At 35.5% G+C, this 25,844-nt stretch overlaps 1 protein-coding gene across 1 annotated transcript; it reads left to right on the plus strand.

Annotated features, from left to right (window-relative positions):
• The first annotated feature begins 1,048 nt into the window (after positions 1 to 1,048).
• LOC149388683 (uncharacterized) lies at positions 1,049 to 10,800 on the plus strand. Its single transcript, XM_089623418.1, has 7 exons — positions 1,049 to 1,619; positions 6,204 to 6,353; positions 6,446 to 6,595; positions 8,311 to 8,475; positions 8,573 to 8,872; positions 9,423 to 9,745; positions 10,118 to 10,800. Exons 1-7 carry the CDS (start codon positions 1,130 to 1,132, stop codon positions 10,733 to 10,735), a joined length of 2,196 nt encoding a protein of 731 aa, XP_089479544.1. The 5' UTR covers positions 1,049 to 1,129; the 3' UTR covers positions 10,736 to 10,800.
• The last annotated feature ends 15,044 nt before the right edge of the window (positions 10,801 to 25,844 follow it).

The raw sequence follows: 25,844 nt of genomic DNA on the forward strand, positions 1-25,844 counted from the left end.
ACTTATGTGAAAATTTAGTGTAAAACTTTGTTGGGTGTTATGCTTTAGGGTGAAGTCCTCGATTACATTATTAAAGATTACATAATGCCTAGGTTTAAATTCGAGGCGATGAGATCAATAATTTGTCATTAGGCACTAAGTTGATTGGTGAGATGGCATCTGCCAATAATTTATTTTAAAACAAAAACTATTTCAGAAATTAGAGTTAGCGCCTCTAACCCACTTCAAAGAACTACTTTAAAATCATCTTCAACCCAAAACTCGTGTCAAATCAAGCAGTGTTCATTCCAATTCAAAACTCTATTTCTAACACTAAAAAAATATATTATTTTTTATCTATTAATTTTGATAGTTTTAACAACTTTATATATATATATATATATATATATATATATATATATATATAATGAAATTAAGCCCACATATACTAAAGTTGTATATTTTATTTCCAATCATATTTTTTTTATCTATTTTACAATAATTTTGTAGACTCTTAAATAAATATGAACTCTCATATACATAACTGTGATATTTTTAGATAATATTTTTCAATAATTTTACAATAATATTTTTTTTTTTAGATAAACACACAGTATATATATGAAAAAAACAATATTTTCTAGGGGAACACATTACATAAAACATTTTTAAAATTAGTTATACACATAATAAAATGAAATACTAATTAAAACACATTGCATATAAAAAATCAAATTTATGTCATGTTACTTATTTTAAAGTTTGCTTGTAATGGAGATCTAATTTATTTTGTTCTCTACCATATCAAAATTAATTTGTATACCAGAACTGTTTTAAGCGCTCGTCTTTTTATGGTTTTTATCTTTCCAAAAGAACAAAACGCGATCTTGCTGTGAGATATTATCATGACCAAAAAAACAAAACCAAAGCTCGAGTGTGAGACACAAAAGAAGCGGACGCAAAAAAGAAGCTTAAGTTCGAAGCCTAAAAATATATGCATTCATTATAAAAAGCGCTCGCTCGTACCGCTTCAGTCACATGCCTTTCATATCCTTGCTTTTTACCACAAAAAGAAGGACAATTAAATCACTTGTTCCAAAGTCTAGTGACAATAATAGCCAAATCATATAATTCTGAGCTGAAAATAATAATGGAGAGGATGAAGAAAGAGCTGTTCAACACGGCGATGAAGGGCGAGTGGAAGAGAGTGGAGGCGATTTACAGAGCCGACCCGCGGGCCCACACAGCGAAGATCACGCGGTCCGGGGAGACCGCGCTCCACGTGGCGGTCTCCGATTGGCAGGAGGGCGTGGTGGAGGAGATCGTGCGCCACGTGGCAGAAGCAGGCACGGTTAGGGCGGCGCTGGGGACGGAGAGCGAGAGAGGGAACACGGCGCTCCACCTGGCGGCGGCGATGGGGAACGTGAGGATGTGCCGCTGCATCGCCGGAGCCGACGCCTCCCTCGTCGGAGCTCGGAACTCCGACAGCGAGACGCCGCTGTTTTTGGCGGCGCTCCGGGGAAAAAAGGAGGCTTTCCTTGCGCTTCATTTCCTGTCTCCCTCACGGAGCGACGCTTCTTTCTGCCGGAGGAAGGATGGCCAGACGGCTCTCCACTGTTCCATCGCCGGCGAGTATTTCGGTGAGTACTGGTCTTTATTTCTAGGTACCCACTTTTACTTTAATGCACAGATAAATAAGTACATAATCAAAGGTTTAGAATTTGACCATACGCTTTACTTTACGGTCGTAAAATTTGATTCCTTAGCTATTTCTTCTAGTCTTTCATATTTTAATTTTATGTTTCATAGTCGGTCAAATTCTATTTATAGAAATGTGCAATTGAAAAGACTTTCTATTTAAAAAAATGAAACTTATCAATATATGTAAAATAATACGTTTATTATTGATAGTGTTTGTATAAATGAACGAGAGAGAGATTTGAGAATGAAGATGATCAATGTGATCGGAGATAATTTCTTCATCGATCTTTGCAGTGTTAACTGCTGCGTTTTATACAAGCTATACAAAGCATAACTAACTCTAACCGCATCTATATATCTAATTATTACAGTATTCACTAATCTAAACTAACTCTAACAACCCAACGTGGCTAACACTAGCTACTCTGTTGCCGTGACGCATGAGCTGAGATGGCTGATGACGTGCCATCTCAGTGTCTGGGCTAATAATTATGATCTTAAAGCTCATAATTGTGCGTATTCGTTCGAGGAATGTCGTATAGAGAAAAGTTAGAAGAAAAACACATCTCGTTATATACCACTCATGATCATGAGTTGAAGGGGCTTCAAAATCATATCATTACCTAATTGCCCCTTCATACCGTACCATGTACGCTAAATAACCCCTTTTGACTGTAATGGTTATATTCAGCCACGTGTTCCACATAGGTCCGGTCCAACTTTAAGGGTCGTAAAGTATTTGCTTTAGGGAAATGGACTTAACTAGTAGCAATTTCGATACTTTGGACAAAAAAGTAGTAATTATGTTTTTGGACAATTTTACTAGTAACTGTAGACTTATATATCTATAATTATTATTAATTGTAGATTTGTAAATCTACGGTTTATGAAACTGTATACTTTGATGTCTACAGTTACCAATAAAAGTATCCAAAAACATAGTTGCTATTATTTTAGTCCAAATTATCAAAATTATCACTAGTTGATGTCATTTCCCTTTGCTTTAAGCCCGCTCATCAAGAAAAAGCCCACAAATATTTTAAACTCACATTCAGTACAATATTAAAATAGAAATAAAGACACATTCTCAACCAAAATACTAGTGTTTGATAACTCGTTTTTTATTATCAACCAAAATATTAATTTGGACAATTCTATAAGTATAAAAAAATAAATAAATAAAAAAAAAGATAGTGTTTTGTGTCGATTTTTACCCTCTTCTTTTTCTTTTTCTTTTTATTTTTTTCTTTTTCTAGTATTTTTTCTCAGCGTCTCGTATTTGTCAAAAAATTTGGGTTTGTTTGACAATTTGTTGATATATATATATATGTCAACAAATGACAACACTGAAAATTTTATAGATTCGTTGACATGGATGTCATCAAATGACACAATTTGTTAACATGTCAATAAATGGCATAATTTATTGATATATATGTCAACAAATAACACGATTTGTTGACATGACATGATTTGTTGACATATATGTCATTAAATGACACAATTTGTTGACATATAAGTCATTGACACAATTTGTTAGCATATATGTCAACAATCGACATGATTTGTTGACATAACTGTTAATAAATGACACGTTTCTATACAAATTTCTCATTAATGAGCCGTAGAAAAATCAACATAAGTAAGATTAGAGTTTTTGTCTTACAAAATTATGATAAGGTCTTCAAAAGAATTCTAATATACTCCTGCTTAGACACTATTAAAACAACCTAATAAGCATGAGAAAGTCACAACCACCCAGCACAATTAAATCTATTTTTTCAGACCAAGCCGAACATTTTTTTTTTTTTATTGAGACACAATGTTTGATAAAATTAAAAAAAAAAAAAAAAAAAAAAAAAAAAAAAAACCAGCTCATATGTAACTTGCTTTGCCTCAATAAAATATAAGAAACGCACACCCTAATTTAGACTAAAAACTTGTTCTTATTAATTCCGCTAATTAAGATGAGATGAGGCAATAAAAAAGCCAATAACAACAGTTGAAACAGAAAGAACAAACCAATCAAGCACACCAATAAGATCACTGCTCTTCCTCGCCAGAAGCCAAAGACTCCGACACGTCACCACCGTCACCATAGAACCTGGCCGCACAAACAGGTTGTAGAACATTTAACTTTTTCAATTAATTTTCTTGGGATTAAAATATTATCAAACTCAAAAAATTTGGACAAATGTTTTTATGAATGGACAAATGTGTTATCAAATATATATATATATATATATATATATATATATATATATATATATATATATATATATAAAGCATAAACACTTTGGTTTGCAGCAACAAATAAATAAATAAACACTTTGGTGAACCAATAAACATCGACTATAAACAAGTAATCAATAATACTGTCTGAAGACCATCAACACTAAACCTGAACCTCTGCTTCACGAAGATCAAATTCCGTCCATCGACCACACCGGCCCAAACACACGAACTATTTGTTTGATGCGTGTGGTGTGATTCTCTAAACATATTTTCAGATATCAGAATGTTAGAGAGTTGTTGGATTTTGTGATTTCGTGATTGAAGATTAAGCATTGACATTCAACCTGGCTTATTGGAAATTTCGGCCTTCCAATAAGCCGATAAGGACGGCTTAATGGCTTAACGGAAATTTTCCTTCCGCTAAGCCATTAAGCCGTTTCCGTTTCTTATTGGAAGGCATTATTCCGTTAAGCCAATAAGCCGTTTTGATTTCAATTAAAATGTAAAATCAAGAGGACTAAAATGTTACGTTTTTAATAAAAATGGTTAATATGCAAACTAAATTTTATCTTTACATACAAACTATATAATGAAAATATTTTCGAGACGTTTTTGTTTTAAGTAAGAAACGTGGACGGAACCACGAAAATTTTATTAATGAACCCTCACTATATAGAAAATTTAATTTAGAAACTATATTATATTAAACTATATAGAAAATTTAATTTAGAAACTATATTATATTAAACTATATAGAAAATTTAATTTAGAAACTATATTATATCAATTATATTAAACTATATAGAAAATTTAATTTAGAAACTATATTATATTAAACTATATAGAAAATTTAATTTAGAAACTATATTATATTAAACTATATAGAAAATTTAATTTAGAAACTATATTATATTAAACTATATAGAAAATTTAATTTAGAAACTATATTATATTAAACTATATAGAAAATTTAATTTAGAAACTATATTATATCAATTATATTAAACTATATAGAAAATTTAATTTAGAAACTATATTATATTAAACTATATAGAAAATTTAATTTAGAAACTATATTATATTAAACTATATAGAAAATTTAATTTAGAAACTATATTATATTAAACTATATAGAAAATTTAATTTAGAAACTATATTATATTAAACTATATAGAAAATTTAATTTAGAAACTATATTATATCAATTATATTAAACTATATAGAAAATTTAATTTAGAAACTATATTATAGAGAAAATTGTAGAGAGAATTTGATGGATGATGTTGTGAAAAATTGGATTGAAATGAGTTATATTTATAGAGACAAGGATGAAAGTGTAAAAAAATTAAGAAATCCGTGTATAAACAGTAAAATAACGACCATTTTTTTGTGACCATTGATGAAAAAACGGTAATAAAATCAATGTCTGAGATTAAAATCCAAGCAACGGTCAAATCCACCAACGGAAATGACGGAAGCCGCGGAAGCCGATTTTTCCGTGTAAACGGTTCCGCGGAAGCCGAATTTCCGTATAAGCGGAAACCGCTATGCCGATAAGCCGAGCCACGCGCGGAAGGAAGGAAGGCTTCCGCATTTCCGTCTCCAACAAGCCAGGTTGAATTGACATTGAATGATACCAAACATCAGGAGTTACATAGCCATATAGAAACTTTAAGTTTGCATAATAATCAACGTTTAGTTAATTATAATTAATTAGCCACTGATTCTATTAATTATAATTAAATTGATATACTTTGTCCAAATAATTTTTGTCTATTAATTGAGTCATTTGGACAAAATTGTCTATTTAATTACAGTTAATATAATGAGTGGCTAATTAACTACAATTAATAGAATGTTGTCTAATTAGTAAATAATAAGTTTGACGTGGCTTATGGCTTAGTTGCTTATAAATTTCAAAAAGCTTAGATCGATGTATAATAAGGGATAAATTTTTAACAATTAATAAAAGATAAGGTTAATCTAACAATAAACAAATAACGGATGCAACATTTTTTTTTAAAGAAAGATGTTACTACAACATTGATGTCTAATTCCTATAAAATAAAAAAATAAAAAAATAAAAAACGTTGATGTCTAATAACGGATACAACATTCGAAAAATGTTATTATCCCTATAAAATAAAGTAAAAATATGGACTCGTTATATTGCTTTCCTAGGGTGTGCATTGTCTCGTCGAGTCTCAAATTGATCTCTAAATCGTATAAGACCTTAATTTTACTCATTTAATTCCTTTATTAACTTTTTTTTTTTTTACTTCTTTTAGATTTGGCGTTCCAGATAATTCATCTGTACGGAGAACTTATAGACTCTGTGGACCAGCATGGACATACGCCTCTCCATGTATTGGCAAGTAAGCCATTTGCCTTCAAGAGTGGTAGCAACCTTGGACGATGCCAAAGAATAATTTACCATTGTAATTAGTCTCTCACCAAGATCATTTGTTCCATATATACTACTATTGGGATCAAGCAAAACAGTATACTAACTGTGGTTGTAATTTGGAAGGCACATTTGTGGATCAGCTCAAGGCTGAAACAGATGATCCTACACAGATGATGAAGAAACTCAAGCAAGAAGAGGAATCCGCTAATTATCCGCCCACTTACAAGCTTTGCGTCAATGTATTTCAGTTGATGATGAGATCCGCCAAAGCTGGTTTGCCACTTAAAAAAAATTAGTTATATATAATAGCCATTTGAAATTAACTAACCTATTTTCTTTATAAAAATAAAAAGACTATTTGATTAACAATATGTTAATCGCGTTTTTGGATTAGCACTAAGAACCGTCCGTGGTTCGATCTAGGGCCGGACCCTATGACCGCACGTAGGTTGGGTTTGGTGAAGTTCTTCTCTTCTCGTCGTGTTCTTGTTCTTCGGATCTTTGGGTCTCCGGGTCCTTGAGTTTCCGGGTCGTTGGATCTTTCGCGTTCATCGTGTTCTTCACGTTCTTTGTTGAGTTCTCGAGTCTTTGTTTCTTTGAGTCTTCAACCCTTTAAATCTTCCACGTTCTCCGTGTTTTTCACGTGTTTGTGTTCTTCGTGTTCATCGTGTTCTTCGGATCTTCAAGTGTCTGGGTCTTCGGATCTTCGAGTCTTGGGTCTTTGGATCTTCCACGTTCTTCGTGTTCTTCGTGTTCTTCGTCAGGTCTTCGAATCCTTGCACCTTCACCTAACCATAAGAAAATGTGAATCTAGAGGGACGCGGAGGGTTTTCCCTCGGCGCGTGCTCCGACGCTCAACATTAGTCGTGTTGTATTGTGTTCTTGGTGAACGATTTGTACTCGTCTCTATGTTTTCTAGAGAGAGAAAGAGTTGTAGTGTGATTTTTGTAGAGTTTTGACAAGTTGAGAGAAACTTACATTGTGTTGTGAATGAATGGGGTATTTATAGGGACCAAGGAGTTTGGTGAAAAGTACTTGATTAGGTGGTGGAGATGGCCGGGTGGTCTTGGCCGAGTGAAGACGGCCGGGTGGTCTTGGCCGATTGAAGACAACCGGGTGGTCTTGGCCGAGTGAAGACGGCCGGGTGATTTTGGCCGAGTGGTCTTGGCCGGGTGAAGACAACCGGGTGATTTTGGCCGAGTGAAGATGAACGGGTGGTCTTGGCCGGGTGAAGACAACCGGGTGGTCTTGGCGGGTGAAGATGACCGGGTGGTCTTGGCCGGGTGAAGATGACCGGGTGATTTTGGCCGAGTGAAGATGACCGGGTGTTCTTGGCCGGGTGAAGATGACCGGGTGGTCTTGGCCGAGTGAAGACGGCCGGGTGGTCTTTTATTTGGCCGACCGGGTGGTTATTTTTGTGGTTTTGTCTTGAAGATTTGTCAAGAAGTCTAGCTTGAAAACATTCTTTGAGAGTCTTTTGAAAGACATTTCATGAGTGTTGACTCGGAGCTTGGTGCGTGAGTTTTCTTGTGGGCTTGTGCCTCGTGTATGGACTTGATGTATCATATTTTGCTCTCGGGGTGTTATTTATACCATGTGAAAATAACGACATAACACAATATAATCAAACTTTTAAGTTATTAAACAAAATTGTCAAAAAAATAATTTATTTTACTTTTATTTTTAGTAAAATAGCTCAAATTTGACACTTTCGGTGAAAAAAAACAAATTGTAGTCTAAATTCTCTTTAAATAAGTTTATGGACACGGGCAAACATTTTACTGACATAGTATACAAGGTGTAGAAGGTAGACTCTTTAAATGAATTTAGGGACAGTTGTGTTTTTTGTAAATTATTGATATTTCACTAATTTTATGTAAACTTTAGCTATTTCGTAAAAAAAATATTAGATTCTAATTATATTAATTTCTTTTCGTTGTTAACATCAACCAGTATGTTTTTATTCATAGAACTTCTTAACTTACCAGTGACCCTCGGATCAAAGGCTCACGCTCAACAAATAGGAGCTGATACAGAGAACCCAAGCACGGTACAATCTTCCAAAGCCCAAAAGCTCTTTCCTCCAAACTACAGCACATGTTTCAACTTTTTCAAGATTGTTTGCAAGGCTTTGCTCGTCATTCTCGGACTCGGTACATTCAAAATCTAGGATCTTCTGAAGCCAACCAAGACTTTGCCTGACAAAATATCTTACTTTTTTTTTTTTTTTTATGTGGACATGGTTTTAAGGATCTGGGATGATAATGAGAGTCCGGCAAAAGAAAGAGAAACACGTGTGGTCAGTCCAAGTGATGAACGAACTCCTGAAACGTGCTTCGATGTACGAATACGAAAACACGGGAGCCGATCCCTGGGCAGTGCAAGCGATGCGGTCCCACAAAGAAGACGGCGAGACTAACCCGTATGAGATTGTCGACGGCGGCGATGCTACTTTTCCGGATAGTACATTTGAGCAGCCAATTAAAGAGGCTATGACCTCTGTGGATTCTTCGAAAAACGGAAATAACGGCAAAGTCACACGAAGTAAAAGTAAGCTACACAATTATCAACTTTTATGCTAAATAGAGTCTAGCTCAAAATAAATTGGCAGTGAGATTAGTAACTGATCATGATCTCTTATATAAAACATTTTCCGATGCAACATCTTTTTAGATGTCCGTCTTTCGAATCATTCGTTTTGGGTGATCGTTTGAGTTTTGTGGGGTCTGATAACACGTGGTATTCTATCTCAAAAATCAATTTGCGAATGAATGAGCAACCTTTGATTTTACAAACTTTGTTAGTCTCGAGTAATATTTATATGGTCAAAGGTTACTCGTTTCATTAGGGTCTGTTTGGAACCCAGAAAAAAATTTGAAGGAAAATGAACATGGCAAGAAGAATGCATAAGAAAATCAAAATTATTTGCTATGTATATAAAAGCCGAGAAAATCAAATTTCTTTCTTATTTTTCTCAATCCAAACAAAACTAGAAAAACACAGCGAATTTTCGCTTTCTTTAAATTCCTTCACATTTTCCGGGTTCCAAACGGACACTTACTGTTTTTTTTTATGCGGAGAAAAGAGGCGGGGTGGGGAGAGGAGATGAAGGAATCGGCCATATTGATTGCGGCGAAGAACGGGGTGAGGGAGTTGGTGGAGAGGATACTAGAGATGTTTCCGGTGGCGATACACGACGTGAACGCACAGAAGAAGAACGTGGTCCTGCTCGCGGTGGAGCACAGACAACCGCACGTGTTCAAGTCGCTGCTGCGGAGGAACATACTCACCGACAACATATTTCAGCAAGTCGACTCCCAATGCAACAGCGCTCTCCATCTCGCTGCCATGCTCGGAGACTACAAGCCCTGGCTCATCCCCGGCTCCGCTCTCCAAATGCAATGGGAGATCAAATGGTACGATGTAAAACCCATTTTACCCACTTCCATAGTTTTTACTATTTATTACGCCTTGTTTTACCGATTACATTTTCTTGAATTTATGTGTCTTTGGTGTTTAGGATCGCTCCATAAAATAAAATAAAAAAATCAAGTTTTTTTTTTCAATATTTTTTAATTTTCATTTCTATTTTGCTATCATCATCGGAGCAGTATTTTTGAAGTATACTAATATTGCTCAAAATAGTGGCTATTTTAAATCTTTAAATTATAAATCAAAATTAGGTAAACCAATTAAAACGTTTAGAATTGCTATATAAAAAGCAATGTCACATCCAAGTTCGACTTTCCGCTCGATTTTTACGAGACTCTCACTACCATCCATAACCGCGTGCAGTTCGTGAAGAAATCAATGCCGCCGAACTTCTTCGTGCGGTACAACAACGAGCGCAAGACAGCGAAGGAGATCTTCACGGAGACCCACGCGGAACTCGTGAAAGCGGGCGGGGAATGGCTAACCCACACCTCGGAGTCGTGCTCCGTCGTTGCAGCCCTAATCGCAACCGTGGCTTTCGCGACCTCAACCACCTTCCCCGGCGGCACCGACGACTCCAGCGGCCGGCCCAAGCTCGAGGACCGACCCGCCTTCGAGGTCTTTGCCATCGCTTCCCTCGTCGCTCTCTGCTTCTCCGTCACAGCCGTCATCATGTTCCTCGCAATCCTAACCTCACGCTACCAGGAGAAGGATTTCGGCCGAGATCTGCCGCAGAAGCTTCTCATTGGGTTGACTTCGCTCTTTGTCTCCATAGCTTCTATGCTCGTCTCGTTCTGCGCCGGACATTTCTTCGTGCTTCATCACAAGCTCAAGTACGCGGCTTTTCCGATGTACGCCGTCACGTGTCTCCCCGTTTCGTTCTTCGCTCTCGCGCAGTTTCCGCTTTATTTTGATCTCATTTGGGCTAGTTTCAAGAAGGTTCCTCAACGTAGCTACAAGGTTGCTCTCTCTACTCCCTAACTATATCCATACATCCAGGCACGAAGCTTAGTATAGGCACAAGGAGGGCTATAAACCCTAAATCCCCCCTCAAATTTTTTTTTTTTTGCATTTTTTGCTAGGTTTTTTTTTTTTTTTTACCTTAAAATTTTATAGATCAGCCCCTTGAACTTTTTGTCAAACCCCCCTAATTTAAATTCGTGGTCGGCGAAGACATTAGTTTTTTGAGTGAATGTGATTTTGTTGTTCTTCCTGTTTTTTTTTTTTTTACTGAATATGAATTTTTGACCCTTGTGTTATTGCTTGATTCTATTTGATACTTCCCTTAAAAGGAGAAATTTTTGGAGCAGAGTTGTGAGCACACAAAGAAATTTCTTAGATTTTTTGTGTTTGAAAGACCTGCAATTATATAAAATATGAGTTTATTTCTTCATTTGTATGTGATATTCCCGCTAAAAATATGTACAATTTACGTACGTCTTAACTAATAAAAGATTTGGCGGTTTCCGTTCTGATGAATATTTAAACTAGCTGAGATCACTAATCTCAACATTGGAGAAAAGTGTCTTCAACTTGAGCACCACGTCAGGAACACACACTCTTATTAGTACCGTCATCTTTTCTCTCCTAAGTTTTTTTTTTTTTTTTTTTTTTTGGACTTCGTAAGTGCGTTTGATAAAAAGCATGTGCCCGAGAGTAGTAGCGGGGCCAGATTTTATATTTAGAGAGGACGTATTTGATAAAAAAAAAAATTAATTTTTTAAGAAAATATGGGTGAGTAAGAAAAAAAAATTAGAGGAGAAAAAATATGGAAAATCATAATATTTTGAGCTAATAATAAAAACAGGAGTAATAATATAAGTTTTAATATTTTAAGCCATATAATTAATTTTATAGTGAAAGCCATGCCATTTGTAAGAGGCATTTTTTACTTAGGGCCTTGAGAGACATTTTTTTTACTTACGGACCTTAACGAGATGACTTTCTATCTCGACAATAGGATTAGGTGGAACTCACATATTTAATGTTGATCAACTTCTTCTCCTCGGATTATTACGAAGTTATTGTGAGTTATGTCAACCAAAGCACTAACGCGACGACATTGAAAATGGCTAGAGTTTTTTTTGGAAATTTCTCGATTTTTTATGATGAAACACGTGTTTTATTTTCTGGCTATAAATCAGCTGCTCATTTAGCTATTCATAGTACTTCAAAATTGTTCAACATGTTCATGATAGCAACAATTTTTAGCACTTATCAAACGAAGACCGCAGCACCTCCCGAGTTGCCCCACTCAAGAACGAACCAACAAGTCGTGGCATGTTTCAAACCATCCATCGCTAGTATGAGTACATCTAATATATAGTTCATCACCAAGCTCCTAAATATCTCAAGAACTTTCCCAACACATCGAGATCACACTCTTCAGCTTCTTATAAATTCCGTTCCATGAGGCAAGATAATCTCGACATCTTGGCATGGTGAAGGCATAACGAAAACATATTTCAGATCTTGTAAAAAAAATGGCTCGTGATATACTTACCTCCCAGTCTCGACTGTCTCATCGGAAGTACATTTAATAGATCGGGCCGCATTATCGATGATAAGAGGTGTAGTGAAAACGCTAAAATGGTCGAGGCATCAACGATTGACAAAGATTGACTTCTTCCGAGATTTATCTTTTTGGGTTTGCTCGAAGGGATTTTAACGAGACCTTTTTCAATAAATATTTTTCTATTATCCAATGTTTCATTTTAGCCTCATCTTTAAATATCTTAAGAATTTAATCCCTTAAAAACTGTTCAAAATGCCATTTTTTTGGGGTGTAATCGGGTTGGATTAGTCGGTTTTTTCATGTGCTATCAACCCGAACCGCTACAACTAATATTTTAGTTTTAAAATCCAAACCAATCCGATTGAAATGTAAAACCAAACAAAACCAACCCGAAAATAATCGGGTTGGTTTTTTCGGATTATAATTCTCGACAAGTGACTACATAACTCGAATGAAAATCATATACATATATTATATCTAAAAAAATTTGTCAAATAAAATCAAAATTTTACTTATCTTTAGAAAATTTACGCATATTTTTAACAACCAAATTTTCATGTAGTCGCAAATAATAAAGTATGATACTGAGTATTTTTTTATTTAATTATTATATTATTAGAAAAATGATATTTTTTAACAATAGTACATATAGATTATTTGCAATCTTAAAAAAATTAAAAAATCAACACTATCGAGTTGGTTTGGTTCAACCCGATCTCACGAATATAAAAAACCAAACCAACCTGAAACAATTGTGGTTTGGATTGATTACAACTCAAAGTACTTCATCGGAATTTTAATGGAACGGTTTAAAAAAAGGTATGATTTGATTTGGATGATCGGATTGTTTGATTTAGTGGTTTTGATGAACACCCCTAATTTTTTTCCCAGAATCAGAAATCTTCATTGAGCGAGGACGGACCTTCTAATCCTTATTGACTAGACTGTACCGTTCCAACCAAAATCAGTAGCGGCGTTAGGCTAAATGTCCAAAACTAAGTCCATGGATGTAAAGCAATATCCGAAAATATTTTTTTTGTCTAAAATACATTTGTTGATCGATCATTGATCCTCGGTCAACAGCCAAATTCCCATTGTATTTTTATTTCATTTTAATAAGGACGAAGAGAATATTTCCCAACAGTTTTATTCTCTCCTACACAGTGTTAGAGAGTCAGATCTGAAGTGAGGGAAGAGCAATCCAGTCCCAATCAGAGACAAAGAAAGGGATATACTGATATAGTGATATTCTTCCTATAATTGAGTGGTGACAATTTTGGTCAGTTCAAAATATTAATGATACGACTGTAATTGAAGTTATTGGTCTATTTGGCCATGATGGTTGAAAACGGCAGTGGAATCCATACCCACCACAAAAATATTATTTTTGCATTTCAAGAGGTTTGTCTATTTTTTCCTCGATTATTTTATTTGACCAAGGAATATTTATCTCACCCATTGGTTTTTTGTCCCACCCACCCAAAACATAACCACCGTGTACCAGTGAAACAATGTCCAATTGTTTTATGCGCCTAACATGTTATAAATAATTACGCTCATTCTAGCCCTTCCACTTCCAATTCTTTTCATATTTTCTCTTTTGTTTGGCCTATATCACCCAACACATCCCCCATTATTTACGAAGAAAAAAAAAGAACGATAAAAAGACTAGTGATGAAATTTACAATAATTGTCGATATGATACATCTACAAGACATTTACGAGATATTCGCATGTTATGCACCCAAACTCGATAGTTGCTTCTTTCTTATTTTATTTTTTTTTCAAGGGCGGATTTCTTTATTTATAAAAAAAGGACTCGTCAATATTAGAAATATATTAGTAGAAGTTGAAAATATTTAAATTAAAAATAAGCTTAAAGGAAAATTGAAAACCTCTTTTCGAATGATGTTCACGCCCACATAAAATAAAATAAAAAAAATAAAAATATAATCGCAAAAATTAAGAATATTGTGATACAAAAATCAAACTCAAATCTATTGAAACACATAATAATAATAATAATAATAATAATAATAATAATAATAATAATAATAATAATACATGTTCATATGGTCGAAAAGATCTCACACGAAAACTTGGAGAAGAACGAATTTCTATTGAATCTTCTTCTTGTCAACGTCCTACGAGAGGCGATTACTTAAAAAGAAACAAAACCTTAAAGGTTTTTAAGAGAGAGAATCTCGTCGAATTCTACACGCAAATTCCATCTTTTAAGTGTAAATACTATATTGCTGTTCATGCTTTATTATTATTATTATTATTAATTTGTTATAAGTTTATAGCTAACCCAGTTTGTGATAATTTACAATGTATAATATCAAGCAACATAATGATTTAAAGGTCTTTTTTTCATGAAAATCAAAGTAGAAGTCTAATAATAGTAAAAATAGTTTATATATATATATATATATATATATATATATATATATATATATATACATATATATATTGGTTCCTCTGTCGCATGGTTTAGTTTGGCAAAATAATTTTGTCAAGTTGTTTGAGCGAGACTGCAAGAAAATGTTCAAGACCCGGGTTACTTGTGTTACTTGTCCTCCCGTGTGAATAAAATTGGAAACTTCCCAGTTTATAGTTGAGAATTATAAGATATATATATTATCGGATATTTGGTTTTCGATTTGGTGAGACTCGCGAGACATTGTGTGGATCGACCTAATAAAGCTCTTTTGAGTCGAATTATGTCATTCACTCTTGTTAGGTAAATCACGTTGCCTTAAACCTTTAGCTAGTCTCTCTGCCTTGGAGATCTTCATTGACAGCTAGCTATTTGTGCTTGCAATTCTCTGATCCATACTTTGATCTGAATTTGTAAGTGCGTGTGTTTGCATTGACGTGCTTGATAATTTTCGGGAGAAGAGATTGGGTGAAACATAGAGAGGGAGTCTCAGATCTGAGGGGAGCTCGGATTCTTCATCCACTTGAGAGAGTCAAGGACGAAGGTATTTGTGAGGGAATCATATCAAACTTAATATTCATATTCTTTTGATTGGTTGATATAGTGCATTGCTTTACCCGAACGTATCAGTCTCCATGAGTAGGTTGATTATAGCGCCGAACATAATTATCAATTCTCTTGTTTATTTACTTGTTTTTGTTTGGTAGTTTGCTTGTTTATCACTTTGATTAAAACTGTTTAAAAACAATCAATTGTTCAACAAGTTGTTCCACTTATTAGTTGAATAAACATTTTAATGACATTAAGTCATTTCATATATATATATATATATATATATATATATATATATATATTACTACAACGACCAAATATATTATGTTGGGCTTCCTTTATTTTGAAGTTTTGAGTTTCATTTGTGTCCCTACATCTTTAGCACGATTGTCCTCTTTTAGGCAAATGATGATATTTGGTTTACTTTAATCGCGACTGTAAATTTCGAGGGGAGACAATGAACGTTGAAGTTGGTCTAACGAGAGAAGGTTATCCTAGTCATTTCCATATATATTTTTCCTAAGAATTTTCAAAGGCGAAAACATCGGCGCTTGAGCTGATATTGTGTGAGAGAACGGCATGTGCTTTTTGGTAGAATTTCAATGGAAAGATAGTTCTTGGTTGAGATAAGATAATTTTTGGTTGAGATAACACGCCATAGATAATGTTTTTGTTTGTATATTTTGTTATCAATTTTTTTGCGGCTAAAATATCATATGTTAGTTTTAAGTGCATCATTATTACTAACATCGTTTATATTTGGACAAAATTTCACATGGAAACTCAGATTTAAAAACAATTTAATATTTTTTATTTAAAATTCAATGAACATTAATTATATCATTTTATAATAATAGTAAAAAAAAACGATATAAAACAACCACCAGAAAAAAATGTCAAAAATCAACAATTGAGATAATTAGATATATATATATATATATATATATATATATAGATATATATATATAGAGATATATATATAGAGAGAGAGAGAGAGAGAGACCATTAACTTTGGAGTTAGGACTAGCTCAAGAGAAACTAGTGAAGGAGCCGGGCGAGAACAATGATAGGGTGAGATTGAGGCTAGAGAAAGAGAGAGAGAGGCGAAGGCTGACAAAGAGACTTCATTGAAACCGTTATAAGATCTCGTTGATGTCATTGTGCAACCGATGACCTCCGATGCAATGCGCGAGTGTATTGTTACGATTGCTTGGGATGTCTCGGCCTCAAGAAGGCCGTGGAGTTTGATCTCGACCTCCATAGTGAAGAATCCATCCGATCATCCTTCATCACCAGCTCTGATGACATCAATCACATGTCGTGGAAGGGCGGTTGAGAGTTCATTATAGACTACGACCGTATTCACGCCGAGCTCTGTAAGATGGCACTGCTAAACAGTCGCACGGTTCTTCGCTTCCACGCTTGTTGTGTTTGTACTGTCACCAAGCTCGTGAGTTCGGTTTCGTCTCAAAATAATCCTTTATGGTTTAATTTTGGAAGCAAAGTTTCATTTATTATAAGATTTTTGGGGTTTTATAGATCTGAGATTTTTTGCTTTTCTGGCATTAATGCTTATCCTTTCTTCTTAGTCATGATCAATTGGGTCTAAAACATATTGGAATTTCCTTTGTATACTTACATCCTTTTTAATTACTTTTTATGAGGTTCTTGGGTTCTTATACGACGATTATTCTTTGTCACGATGTTTCAGTCTATTTGACCAACTGTGCTCCGTATCACCTTAAAGCAGAAATATGTATGGTCTTTAGTCTATTCCACTTTTATATGAGTCGTCCACGTGTCTATTTGGCGGTCTTTAAAAAAAATAGGTCACAGTCCTTTATTCTCATTAGGCAAATCCGATTGGGAGTCACATTGGGAGTCGGGGCCTTCTTTACCGTGATGAGTTTCACCACCTCTTCGCAATCCGATTGGATCACGATCTTCAAAAGTCCTTTGGTAAAGGCCTTCTTCATACCCCACAAAATCGCCAACGCTTTCGCCTTCAAAGGATCAAAGGGTCGAGCAAGAGGAACAGTATAGGCAAAGAGAACAATGCTATTAAAGTTACAGAAAATACCTCTCACCCCGCACTTTCACCCACCACCACTTGGAACACTTCCTTCTTTCTTCTACCCACAGCCATCGGCAGCCCTATGTATCGTTCGTGCCTTTCGGCGTACCAAACCTCGATTCGTTGGGCAATCTCCTCCCTCTTCTCTTTGGAGATACTTTTGCCAAAACAAACATCAGACTTATCAAAGTTTACCATTTGCCTGGAGGCCAGTGCATACAACTATATGCATGTTTTCACTTCTAGGCTCTCTTCCAGGGTGGCCTTGAAGAACATCAAATTATCATCCACGAAGAAAAAGAGAGATACGAAGACTCTCGGGTTCCCAAATCTAAGCTCCATTATCCTTCAATTTTCTCTGGCCGCCGAAAAATGGCCGAAAGACCTTTCGGGAAAAAGTGGAAAAGGAAGGGGGAGAGGGAGTCTCCTTGTCGAAGCCCACATTCCAAGATGAGATTACCGGATAAAGTACCATTGATGTTGAAGGAGAACCTCACGGATCGAACGCATCTCATATCCAAGACGAAGCATCACCGCCTCAAGGTAGCTCCACTCCACCCGGTCATAGGCCTTAGACATTTCAAGTTTTAGGGCTCCGCATCGCCCGTTACCAAATCGACCTCTTCTCATGGTGTGTGCCCCTTTGAAGCCTACTATGACCAAAAAAAATTTCTCTCTCTCTCTCTCTCTCTCTCTCTCTCTCTCTCTCTCTCTCTCTCTCTCTCTCTCTCTCTCTCTTTCTCTCTCTCGTAACTGTTGCCCTCAAACAACTCGTCACTGTGTGAATATGTCTCGAAGAAGGATGAAAAGAGGAGAAGATATCACAAAAGTAACTAGAGATCATACCTTCAATGCTTCGGGGGTCATTGGTCACGAGTCGTTGGAGTCAAAAAGTCTGGTGATGCATTTTTCTTTCTATGACTAGCGTTCTGGTGAAAGAATTTCGTGTTTCGGTCTCCATTTCGGAGCCACGCCACTTTGCTTCGTCGTCTCCGATACTTGTTCTCTTTCTCCACTCTATTTGACGGTCTTGGAGTTTCAATACAACTGAATGCTAATATGTAGTATTTTAAACGGATAAAAATAATCAATAACTAAATGTATACAGACAGAAATAGGGAAAATAACACATTTATACCCTGTATTTTAGTGAAATGTCGAGTTTAACCCTCGGTTTTCAAAAATGTTGAGTTCATACCCTCTGTTTAACTAAAATGACGAAATTATACCATCTGTTTAACTAAAATGATGAAATTATATCCTGAAATAGACAACAGTGTCACGAATATTCTTTTTATTGACTTTTCATTGACGTTGACTATAATATTTATATATAAACATCAATTATCTTTATTCATTCACGCCATACATGTAATTTATTTAAAAACTAAATGTAGAAAATTATGTATGTGTATTAGTAGTTAGATAAATTAGCGTAAATTAGTTGTTTATTAACTAAATATTAGATAAGTGTTAGCAGTTAGTTAGTTCCTATTCTATAGGCTAGAGTATTTCCCTGCTTGTTATTTTATCTTACTATAAATGTAGATGCCGTATGGCTTGATGAAATATACAAAAAGTATTCTTTCTCCAAACTTACATGGTATCAGAGTTATAGGTATTCATCATCGCGATGGAAAACGATAGCCCCAAATCTTCCCAGTCACAAAATGTCTCTTTTCCTATTATACAAACTAGCCCTACAGTAAACCAACAATCTTCTATTCATTCATCTATGCTCATCACTGGCCATAGATTGAATGGAAATAATTATTTAGAATGGTCTCAATCTGTCAAGCTAGCAGTAGATGGAAGGGGAAAGCTGGGATACGTAACCGGAGAAATCAAAGAAAAAAGAGCAGCGAAGATGGCTACAGTACCTGGAGGTCAGAAAATTCCTTGGTGACAGCCTGGCTTCTCAGTTCAATGGATGCATCAATCGCCAAGCCCCACATGTTCATGAAGATAGCAAATGAGGTGTGGGATTCCATCAGAGAGACATACTCAGATCTTGAGAATATTTCTTCTCAGATTTTCGAGTTGAAGACGATGCTGTGGCAATCAAAACAAGGTAATCGAGATGTCACGACTCGTTACAATGAGATGGTGTCTCTATGGCAGGAACTCGACCAGTGCCATGACGACGAATGGGAGAGCGCAAGGGAACTGGCCAGACACAAGAAAAGAGAGGAGAACGACAGAGTCTACATGTTCCTAGCAGGAGTCAATCGGAGTCTGGACGATGTGAAGGGAAGGATTCTAGGAAGGAAGCCCTTACCCTCAATCCGAGAGGTGTTCTCCGAAGTCAGACTGGAAGAAAGCAGGAGAAAGATCATGTACAGTAATCCAGGACAGAGCAATGAAGCTGAAGACTCCTCGGCAAAGATGATTAGAGGAAACAAGAAGAAGAAGCCTTGGTGTGATCATTGTAAGAAGCTGTGGCATACCAGAGAGACGTGCTGAAAAATTCATGGGAAGCCACCAGGGGCAAGAAAGAAGAGACCCGAGAAAGCTCTCCAAACTGCCGTGACTGAGACTCAACAGGAGCAGCAAGTCAATTCCAATCAGCCTAATTTCACAAGGGAACAGATAGAACAGCTTCTTCAACTCCTAACAGTCCAGAAAAATTCAAACCAAACCTCTCATTCCTGCTCTTATGCTCAGAATGGTAAAATCGCATCATTTTTTTGTTCCGAAAAATAAAAAATTCCTGGGTCATTGACTCGAGTGCACTCGATCACATGACTTCTATTTCAAAAATCTATCATTCATATAAACCCTGTGCAGGAGATAAAAAAGTAAAAGTTGCAGATGGCTCTTTATCAGCCATTGCAGGAATAGGAGATATCAAAATTTCCTCTTTAATTGATCTTTCTAAAGTCCTACATGTCCCAAAACTATCATGTAATCTTGCCTCTGTAAGCAAACTAACCAAAGATCTTCAATGTTGTGCTAAGTTCTTTCCTTCTTATTGCATTCTTCAGGATCTGGCGTCGGGGAAAACGATTGACAGTGCTAGAGAGGAAGATGGACTCTATATCTTTGATGAAGGGATTGAATCAAATAAAAAAGGTCAAAGAAATACTTGTTTGCAAATTTCTTTTTCCAGTGACAATGAATTGTACCTGCTGCATTATAGACTAGGTCATCCTAGTTTTCATTATTTGAAAAAATTGTTTCCTAAGTTGTTTGCTAATAAAGATCTTTCATTATTTCATTGTGATATGTGTGCTCTTGCAAAACACCATAGAAATTCCTATCTTCCTCATACTTACAAACCTACTAGTCCTTTTACTCTTGTGCATAGTGATATTTGGGGTGCATCTAGAGTATCAACCTTAAAAGGAAAGAGATGGTTTGTAACAATCATAGATGATCATACTCGGGTAACTTGGGTGTTTTTACTTAAGGAAAAATCTGAAGTAGAAAATGTGATTAGAAATTTTTATACTATGGTCCAAACTCAATTCAATACCAAAATTAAAATGGTAAGAAGTGATAATGGCCGAGAGTATTTTTCTCAAAATCTAAACAATTTTTTTGCTGAAAAGAGAATTGTTCATCAAAGTTCTTGCATAAATACACCTGCTCAAAACGGAATTGCTGAAAGGAAAAATAGACATTTACTTGAAGTAACTCGTGCAATCATGTTTTCAACTAAAATTCCTAAATATCTTTGGGGAGATGCTGTTTTACGTGCTACCTACTTAATCAATCGGATGCCATCAAAAATTTTAGGATTTAAAACTCCTATTAGTACTCTTCAAGATTGCTTTCCGATAAATAGGTTAATTAGCTCTCTTCCTTTAAAAAACTTTGGTTGCACAGTGTTTATTAAAAATCCTGACAAAACAGCAAGTAAATTTGATCCAAGAGGAACAAAATGTGTTTTCCTAGGAATCTCGTCAACACAAAAAGGGTATAAATGCTTTGAACCTTCGACAAAAAAGATGTTTGTAACTATGGACACTAGTTTTGTTGAAAATCAACCATTTTTTGATACTCATCTTCAGGGGGAGAGTTTAATTGAAGATGCGAATAATTATAACAATGATAATGATCATCTTAATCTTGATTTTCTTGACATTAATCTAGATGTGCATCATACTAGAAATCTAGGTGCATCAGAAAATGGTCATGAAACCGAAGATAATGAGCAGCATATAACTGAAATACGATCAGCAGATAATGAGCAGAATGCAACTGAAATTAAAACAATTGAAACAAAGGAAAAAGAAGAGCAACAACAAATAAGTAAGTTCTTTGGCAAAATTTATGAGAGGAAATTCCCAAATCAAAGAATAGAGGAAGTCCCCAATCTTGCACCTGCTCATGAATCTGACTCGGTGACATCAGGTGAAGAAGGTAATAACTCCATTGAACTAGATTTGCCAATTGCTCTCCGAAAAGAAAAAAGATCATGTGCCAAATATCCTATCTCAAACTATGTCTCCTATTCTAGACTATCCTCATCTTTTGCAACCTTAATCTTTAGTGTCTCTTCTATCACTATTCCCTCAACCATACAGGAAACTCTATCTAAACCCGAGTGGAAGAAGGTTGTTTTGGAAGAGATGGATGCACTTGAAAAGAATCAGACATGGAAAGTTGTCGAGTTGCCCAGAGACAAACCAACAGTGGGATGTAGATGGGTTTTCACTCCTAAGTTCAAGGCAAATGGAACTCTGGAGAGATATAAGGCAAGGTTAGTCGCCAAAGGTTATACACAAACCTATGTCATAGACTATACTGAAACCTTTGCACCAGTTGCCAAATTGAATACTGTAAGAATACTCCTGTCTCTAGCGGTTAATCTGGATTGGCCACTTCAACAATTAGATGTGAAGAATGCTTTTCTTAATGGGAAGCTTGAAGAAGAAGTATAAATTACTCCTCCTCCAGGATTTGAAAGCAGCTTCGGGTCAAAGGTGTGCAAACTGGAGAGAGCCTTGTATGGGCTTAAACAGTCTCCGAGAGCTTGGTTTGACAGGTTCACTCAATTCATCAAAAGACAGGGATTCCAACAAGCCCAAGCCGATCATACACTCTTCATGAGGTTTTCTAGTAAGGGGGAGATTGCAGTATTGATTGTCTATGTAGATGATATTATCCTCACAGGAAATTATCATGAAGAAATCGAAGACTTGAAAAAGAAGCTTACTCATGAGTTTGAAGTAAAAGACTTGGGAGAATTGAAGTACTTTCTGGCCATGGAGATAGCTCGGTCAAAGGAAGGAATCTGTGTTTCACAAAGGAAGTATGTTCTGGATCTTCTCCAAGAAACAAGAATGAGTGCATGTAGACCAGCGGACACTCCCATTGATCCTAATCAGAAGCTAGGAGATGTCAAGGATGGAGTGCCAATTAATATCCATCAGTATCAGAGATTGGTGGGAAGACTGATTTACTTGGCGCACACAAGACCGGATATAGCATTCGCTGTCAGCATGGTGAGTCAATTCATGCATTGTCCATATGAGGAGCATCTTGAAGCGGCTTACAGGATACTCAGGTACCTGAAAGGCTGTCCAGGGAAAGGCCTATTTTTCAAAAAGGGCAATAGCCGAACAGTTGAAGCTTTAACAGATGCAGACTACGCTGGTTCTGTAACTGATCGGAGATCTACTTCAGGTTACTGCACATATGTATGGGGGAATCTGGTGACTTGGAGGAGTAAGAAACAAAATGTGGTGGCTAGAAGTAGTGCAGAATCAGAGTTTCGAGCTATGGCTAATGGAATTTGTGAAATTCTTTGGATCAAGAGATTGATCAAAGAACTGAAGATGGAGACGGACCTGCCTATGAAGCTGTATTGTGATAACAAGGCAGCTATCAGCATTGCTCACAATCCCGTGCAACACGATCGGACCAAGCATATTGAAGTGGACAGACACTTCATTAAGGAGAACATTGAAGCTGGAATTGTGTGCACGCCATTTGTATCCACGAAGGATCAAATAGCTGATATTTTAACTAAGGGATTATTTAAACCGGTGTTTGATTTACTTGTTAGCAAGTTGGGAATGTATGATATATACTTACCAACTTGAGGGGGAGTGTAGAAAATTATGTACGTGTATTAGTAGTTAGATAAATTAGCGTAAATTAGCTGTTTATTAACTAAATATTAGATAAGTGTTAGCAGTTAGTTAGTTCATATTCTATAGGCTAGAGTATTTCCCTGCTTGTTATTTTATCTTACTATAAATGTAGATGCCGTATGGCTTGATGAAATATACAAAAAGTATTCTTTCTCCAAACTTACACTAAAAAATAAACAACAATCTCTTAATCGTGAAGAACACAGAAAGAGGCAAATGGGTAAACATCGATAGTTGATAGTCATCAAAATCGCATATTCAAACAGAGAATCCATGATTTAGAGTTACAATTCGAACACGGAATGAAGTCATTTCTTAGGAGGTATGAGTTTTATTATTTAATTTCAATGTAAGGCTATTTTTATTTCAAAATTGATAATTTGGAAATTAGGGTACCTGATTTAGATTTGATTTGGTTTTTCTTATATATCAATGAAAGAGAGATTTGTGACGCTGTTATTCATTTCAGGGTATAATTTCGTCATTTTAGTTAAACGGAATGTATGAACTCGATATTTTTTAAAACCGATAGTTAAACTCGACATTTCACTAAAATACATGATATAAATGTGTTATTTTCCCACAGAAATATTAGATATTTATGCAGACTTTTGTTTTTATAGTTTTTAAATTTTACGTACAAAAGACTCTGAGTCTTTTAAGTGTGTTCTACTGTAATATGAGTGACCCAATTCAAGTGGGTCCCACAAAGTTGAGTAGAATAGATGTCGTTTTCAGAATCTTTGAGAAAATTCGTCGTGATTGTAAGCTTTTATTAATTGGTTTATGAAACCTACCCAATTTCAGACCCCTTCACTACACATTATTGATATTTACAATACTACTGAAAATCTGAGGTTCATTAAATATTATCACAGAAGGATGAATAAAAAAAACAACAAAACTTGATCTCTTTTTCTCATTGTTCTTATTCAAAATGCTTTTGAAATGCGTTTTTATTAGTTAGTGATAAGACTCATAAACAATGTTAAAGATTATAAATTGTATCTCAAATTCAGTAGATAATGGATAAACAAAGAAGTTTATGATCTTATAATCTTATCAAGTAAAAACAAATCAAGGTTTCCAACTAGAGATTTAACTTAAGCCGTTTGGAATAGACATAACAGGACTTTTGTTTTGTTTCCGCCTCGAAACAGTACCGAGATTTTGGTTTGATACGAAACATTATCGGAACACCCGCATTATAGGAAAATTATCAGGAAATTTCGACCTCACAATTTTTTATTTTTTTTTATTCGTGAACATTATCGGATCTCCGTTTCAATTTGATCAGAGTTTAGAAATTGTTCGGACCAGATTATTTTGGATCATTTAGAACCATTAAATTCCAAACACCCACCTTTATCTAGATATCTATAATCTTTGATTAAACCTTACTAATGCTAAGAAAATAAAAAATAAAAAATAAAAAACTGACTAACTACATAAACTACTCTTTAAAAAAAAGTGTGGTTGATTTGATATGTACTTTTTTTTTTTCCCTTAGTATGTACTTTAACCTCAATTGTATCTCCCCTATAGTTTTGTTTGGTTTTTGTTTGGGTTTTTTTTTTCTTGTCTTATAATATACGTCTTTTGCATTTGTAGTCCAGTATCTTATTTAACCACATTGACTCCAATCTTTTATATTTTTTAAATGAGAATGTTTAATCACTTATTATATAAATATAGTTGCATAAAAAAACCAGCTCGTCATGGGTCGTGGGCCCGTTTCATATTGCTAGCATCATTCATGCGTGAGGAGCGGGGATGAATGCCAAATTGACCACATTAATTTCCGATATTTAATTTGAAAGAGAAATTTGATCTTTTAAAATTAATAATAGTGTCGTATAGAAAAATAAAAATTAATAGTTGTGTCAATGCTCATTTTCAACCGACGACATCGGCCAAAATCAAAATCAACATACAATGAACGATTGCAATCAACAATGCTTGTGACCTTAAATATTAGTTGCGCTAAGGGATCGGTGTTTGGAGATTATCTTCTTCGTCTCTCAAAAAGCGAGTCTATGTTTTTCTTCCCCCGTAAAAGATAACAAGGCCTTGAGCAGCCATTTCGACGCTCATGTTAGTGTAAGGTGGACAGTGCGCGTGAGGATGCCTTGGCCCTGTCCTATTGAGGAAAGTGGGGGTCGACCTTGAGCCGTGAGCTGGCAGTCTTAAGTACTTCACTGGCCTATAGCTAGTCAAAGTACATTGGGTGAGGTAGGATATGACCATACGAGCTTTCTAAGGTACCGAATAGCTGGTCAGGGTTTGACTAAGTTTAGAGTTGGTCGAGTTTCTAGGTTTGAGTGAGTTGGTATATGGGCGGGTGTTGGGGTCCCAAGTTGGGAGGTATGAGGTTATCAAGGGTCAAGCTTTATGAAGATATGAAATCG

Source organism: Urtica dioica, chromosome 8 (assembly GCF_054948205.1).
Source record: "Urtica dioica subsp. dioica isolate 48M chromosome 8, U.dioica_male_clone48M_v1_H2, whole genome shotgun sequence".
Taxonomy (NCBI): domain Eukaryota; kingdom Viridiplantae; phylum Streptophyta; class Magnoliopsida; order Rosales; family Urticaceae; genus Urtica; species Urtica dioica.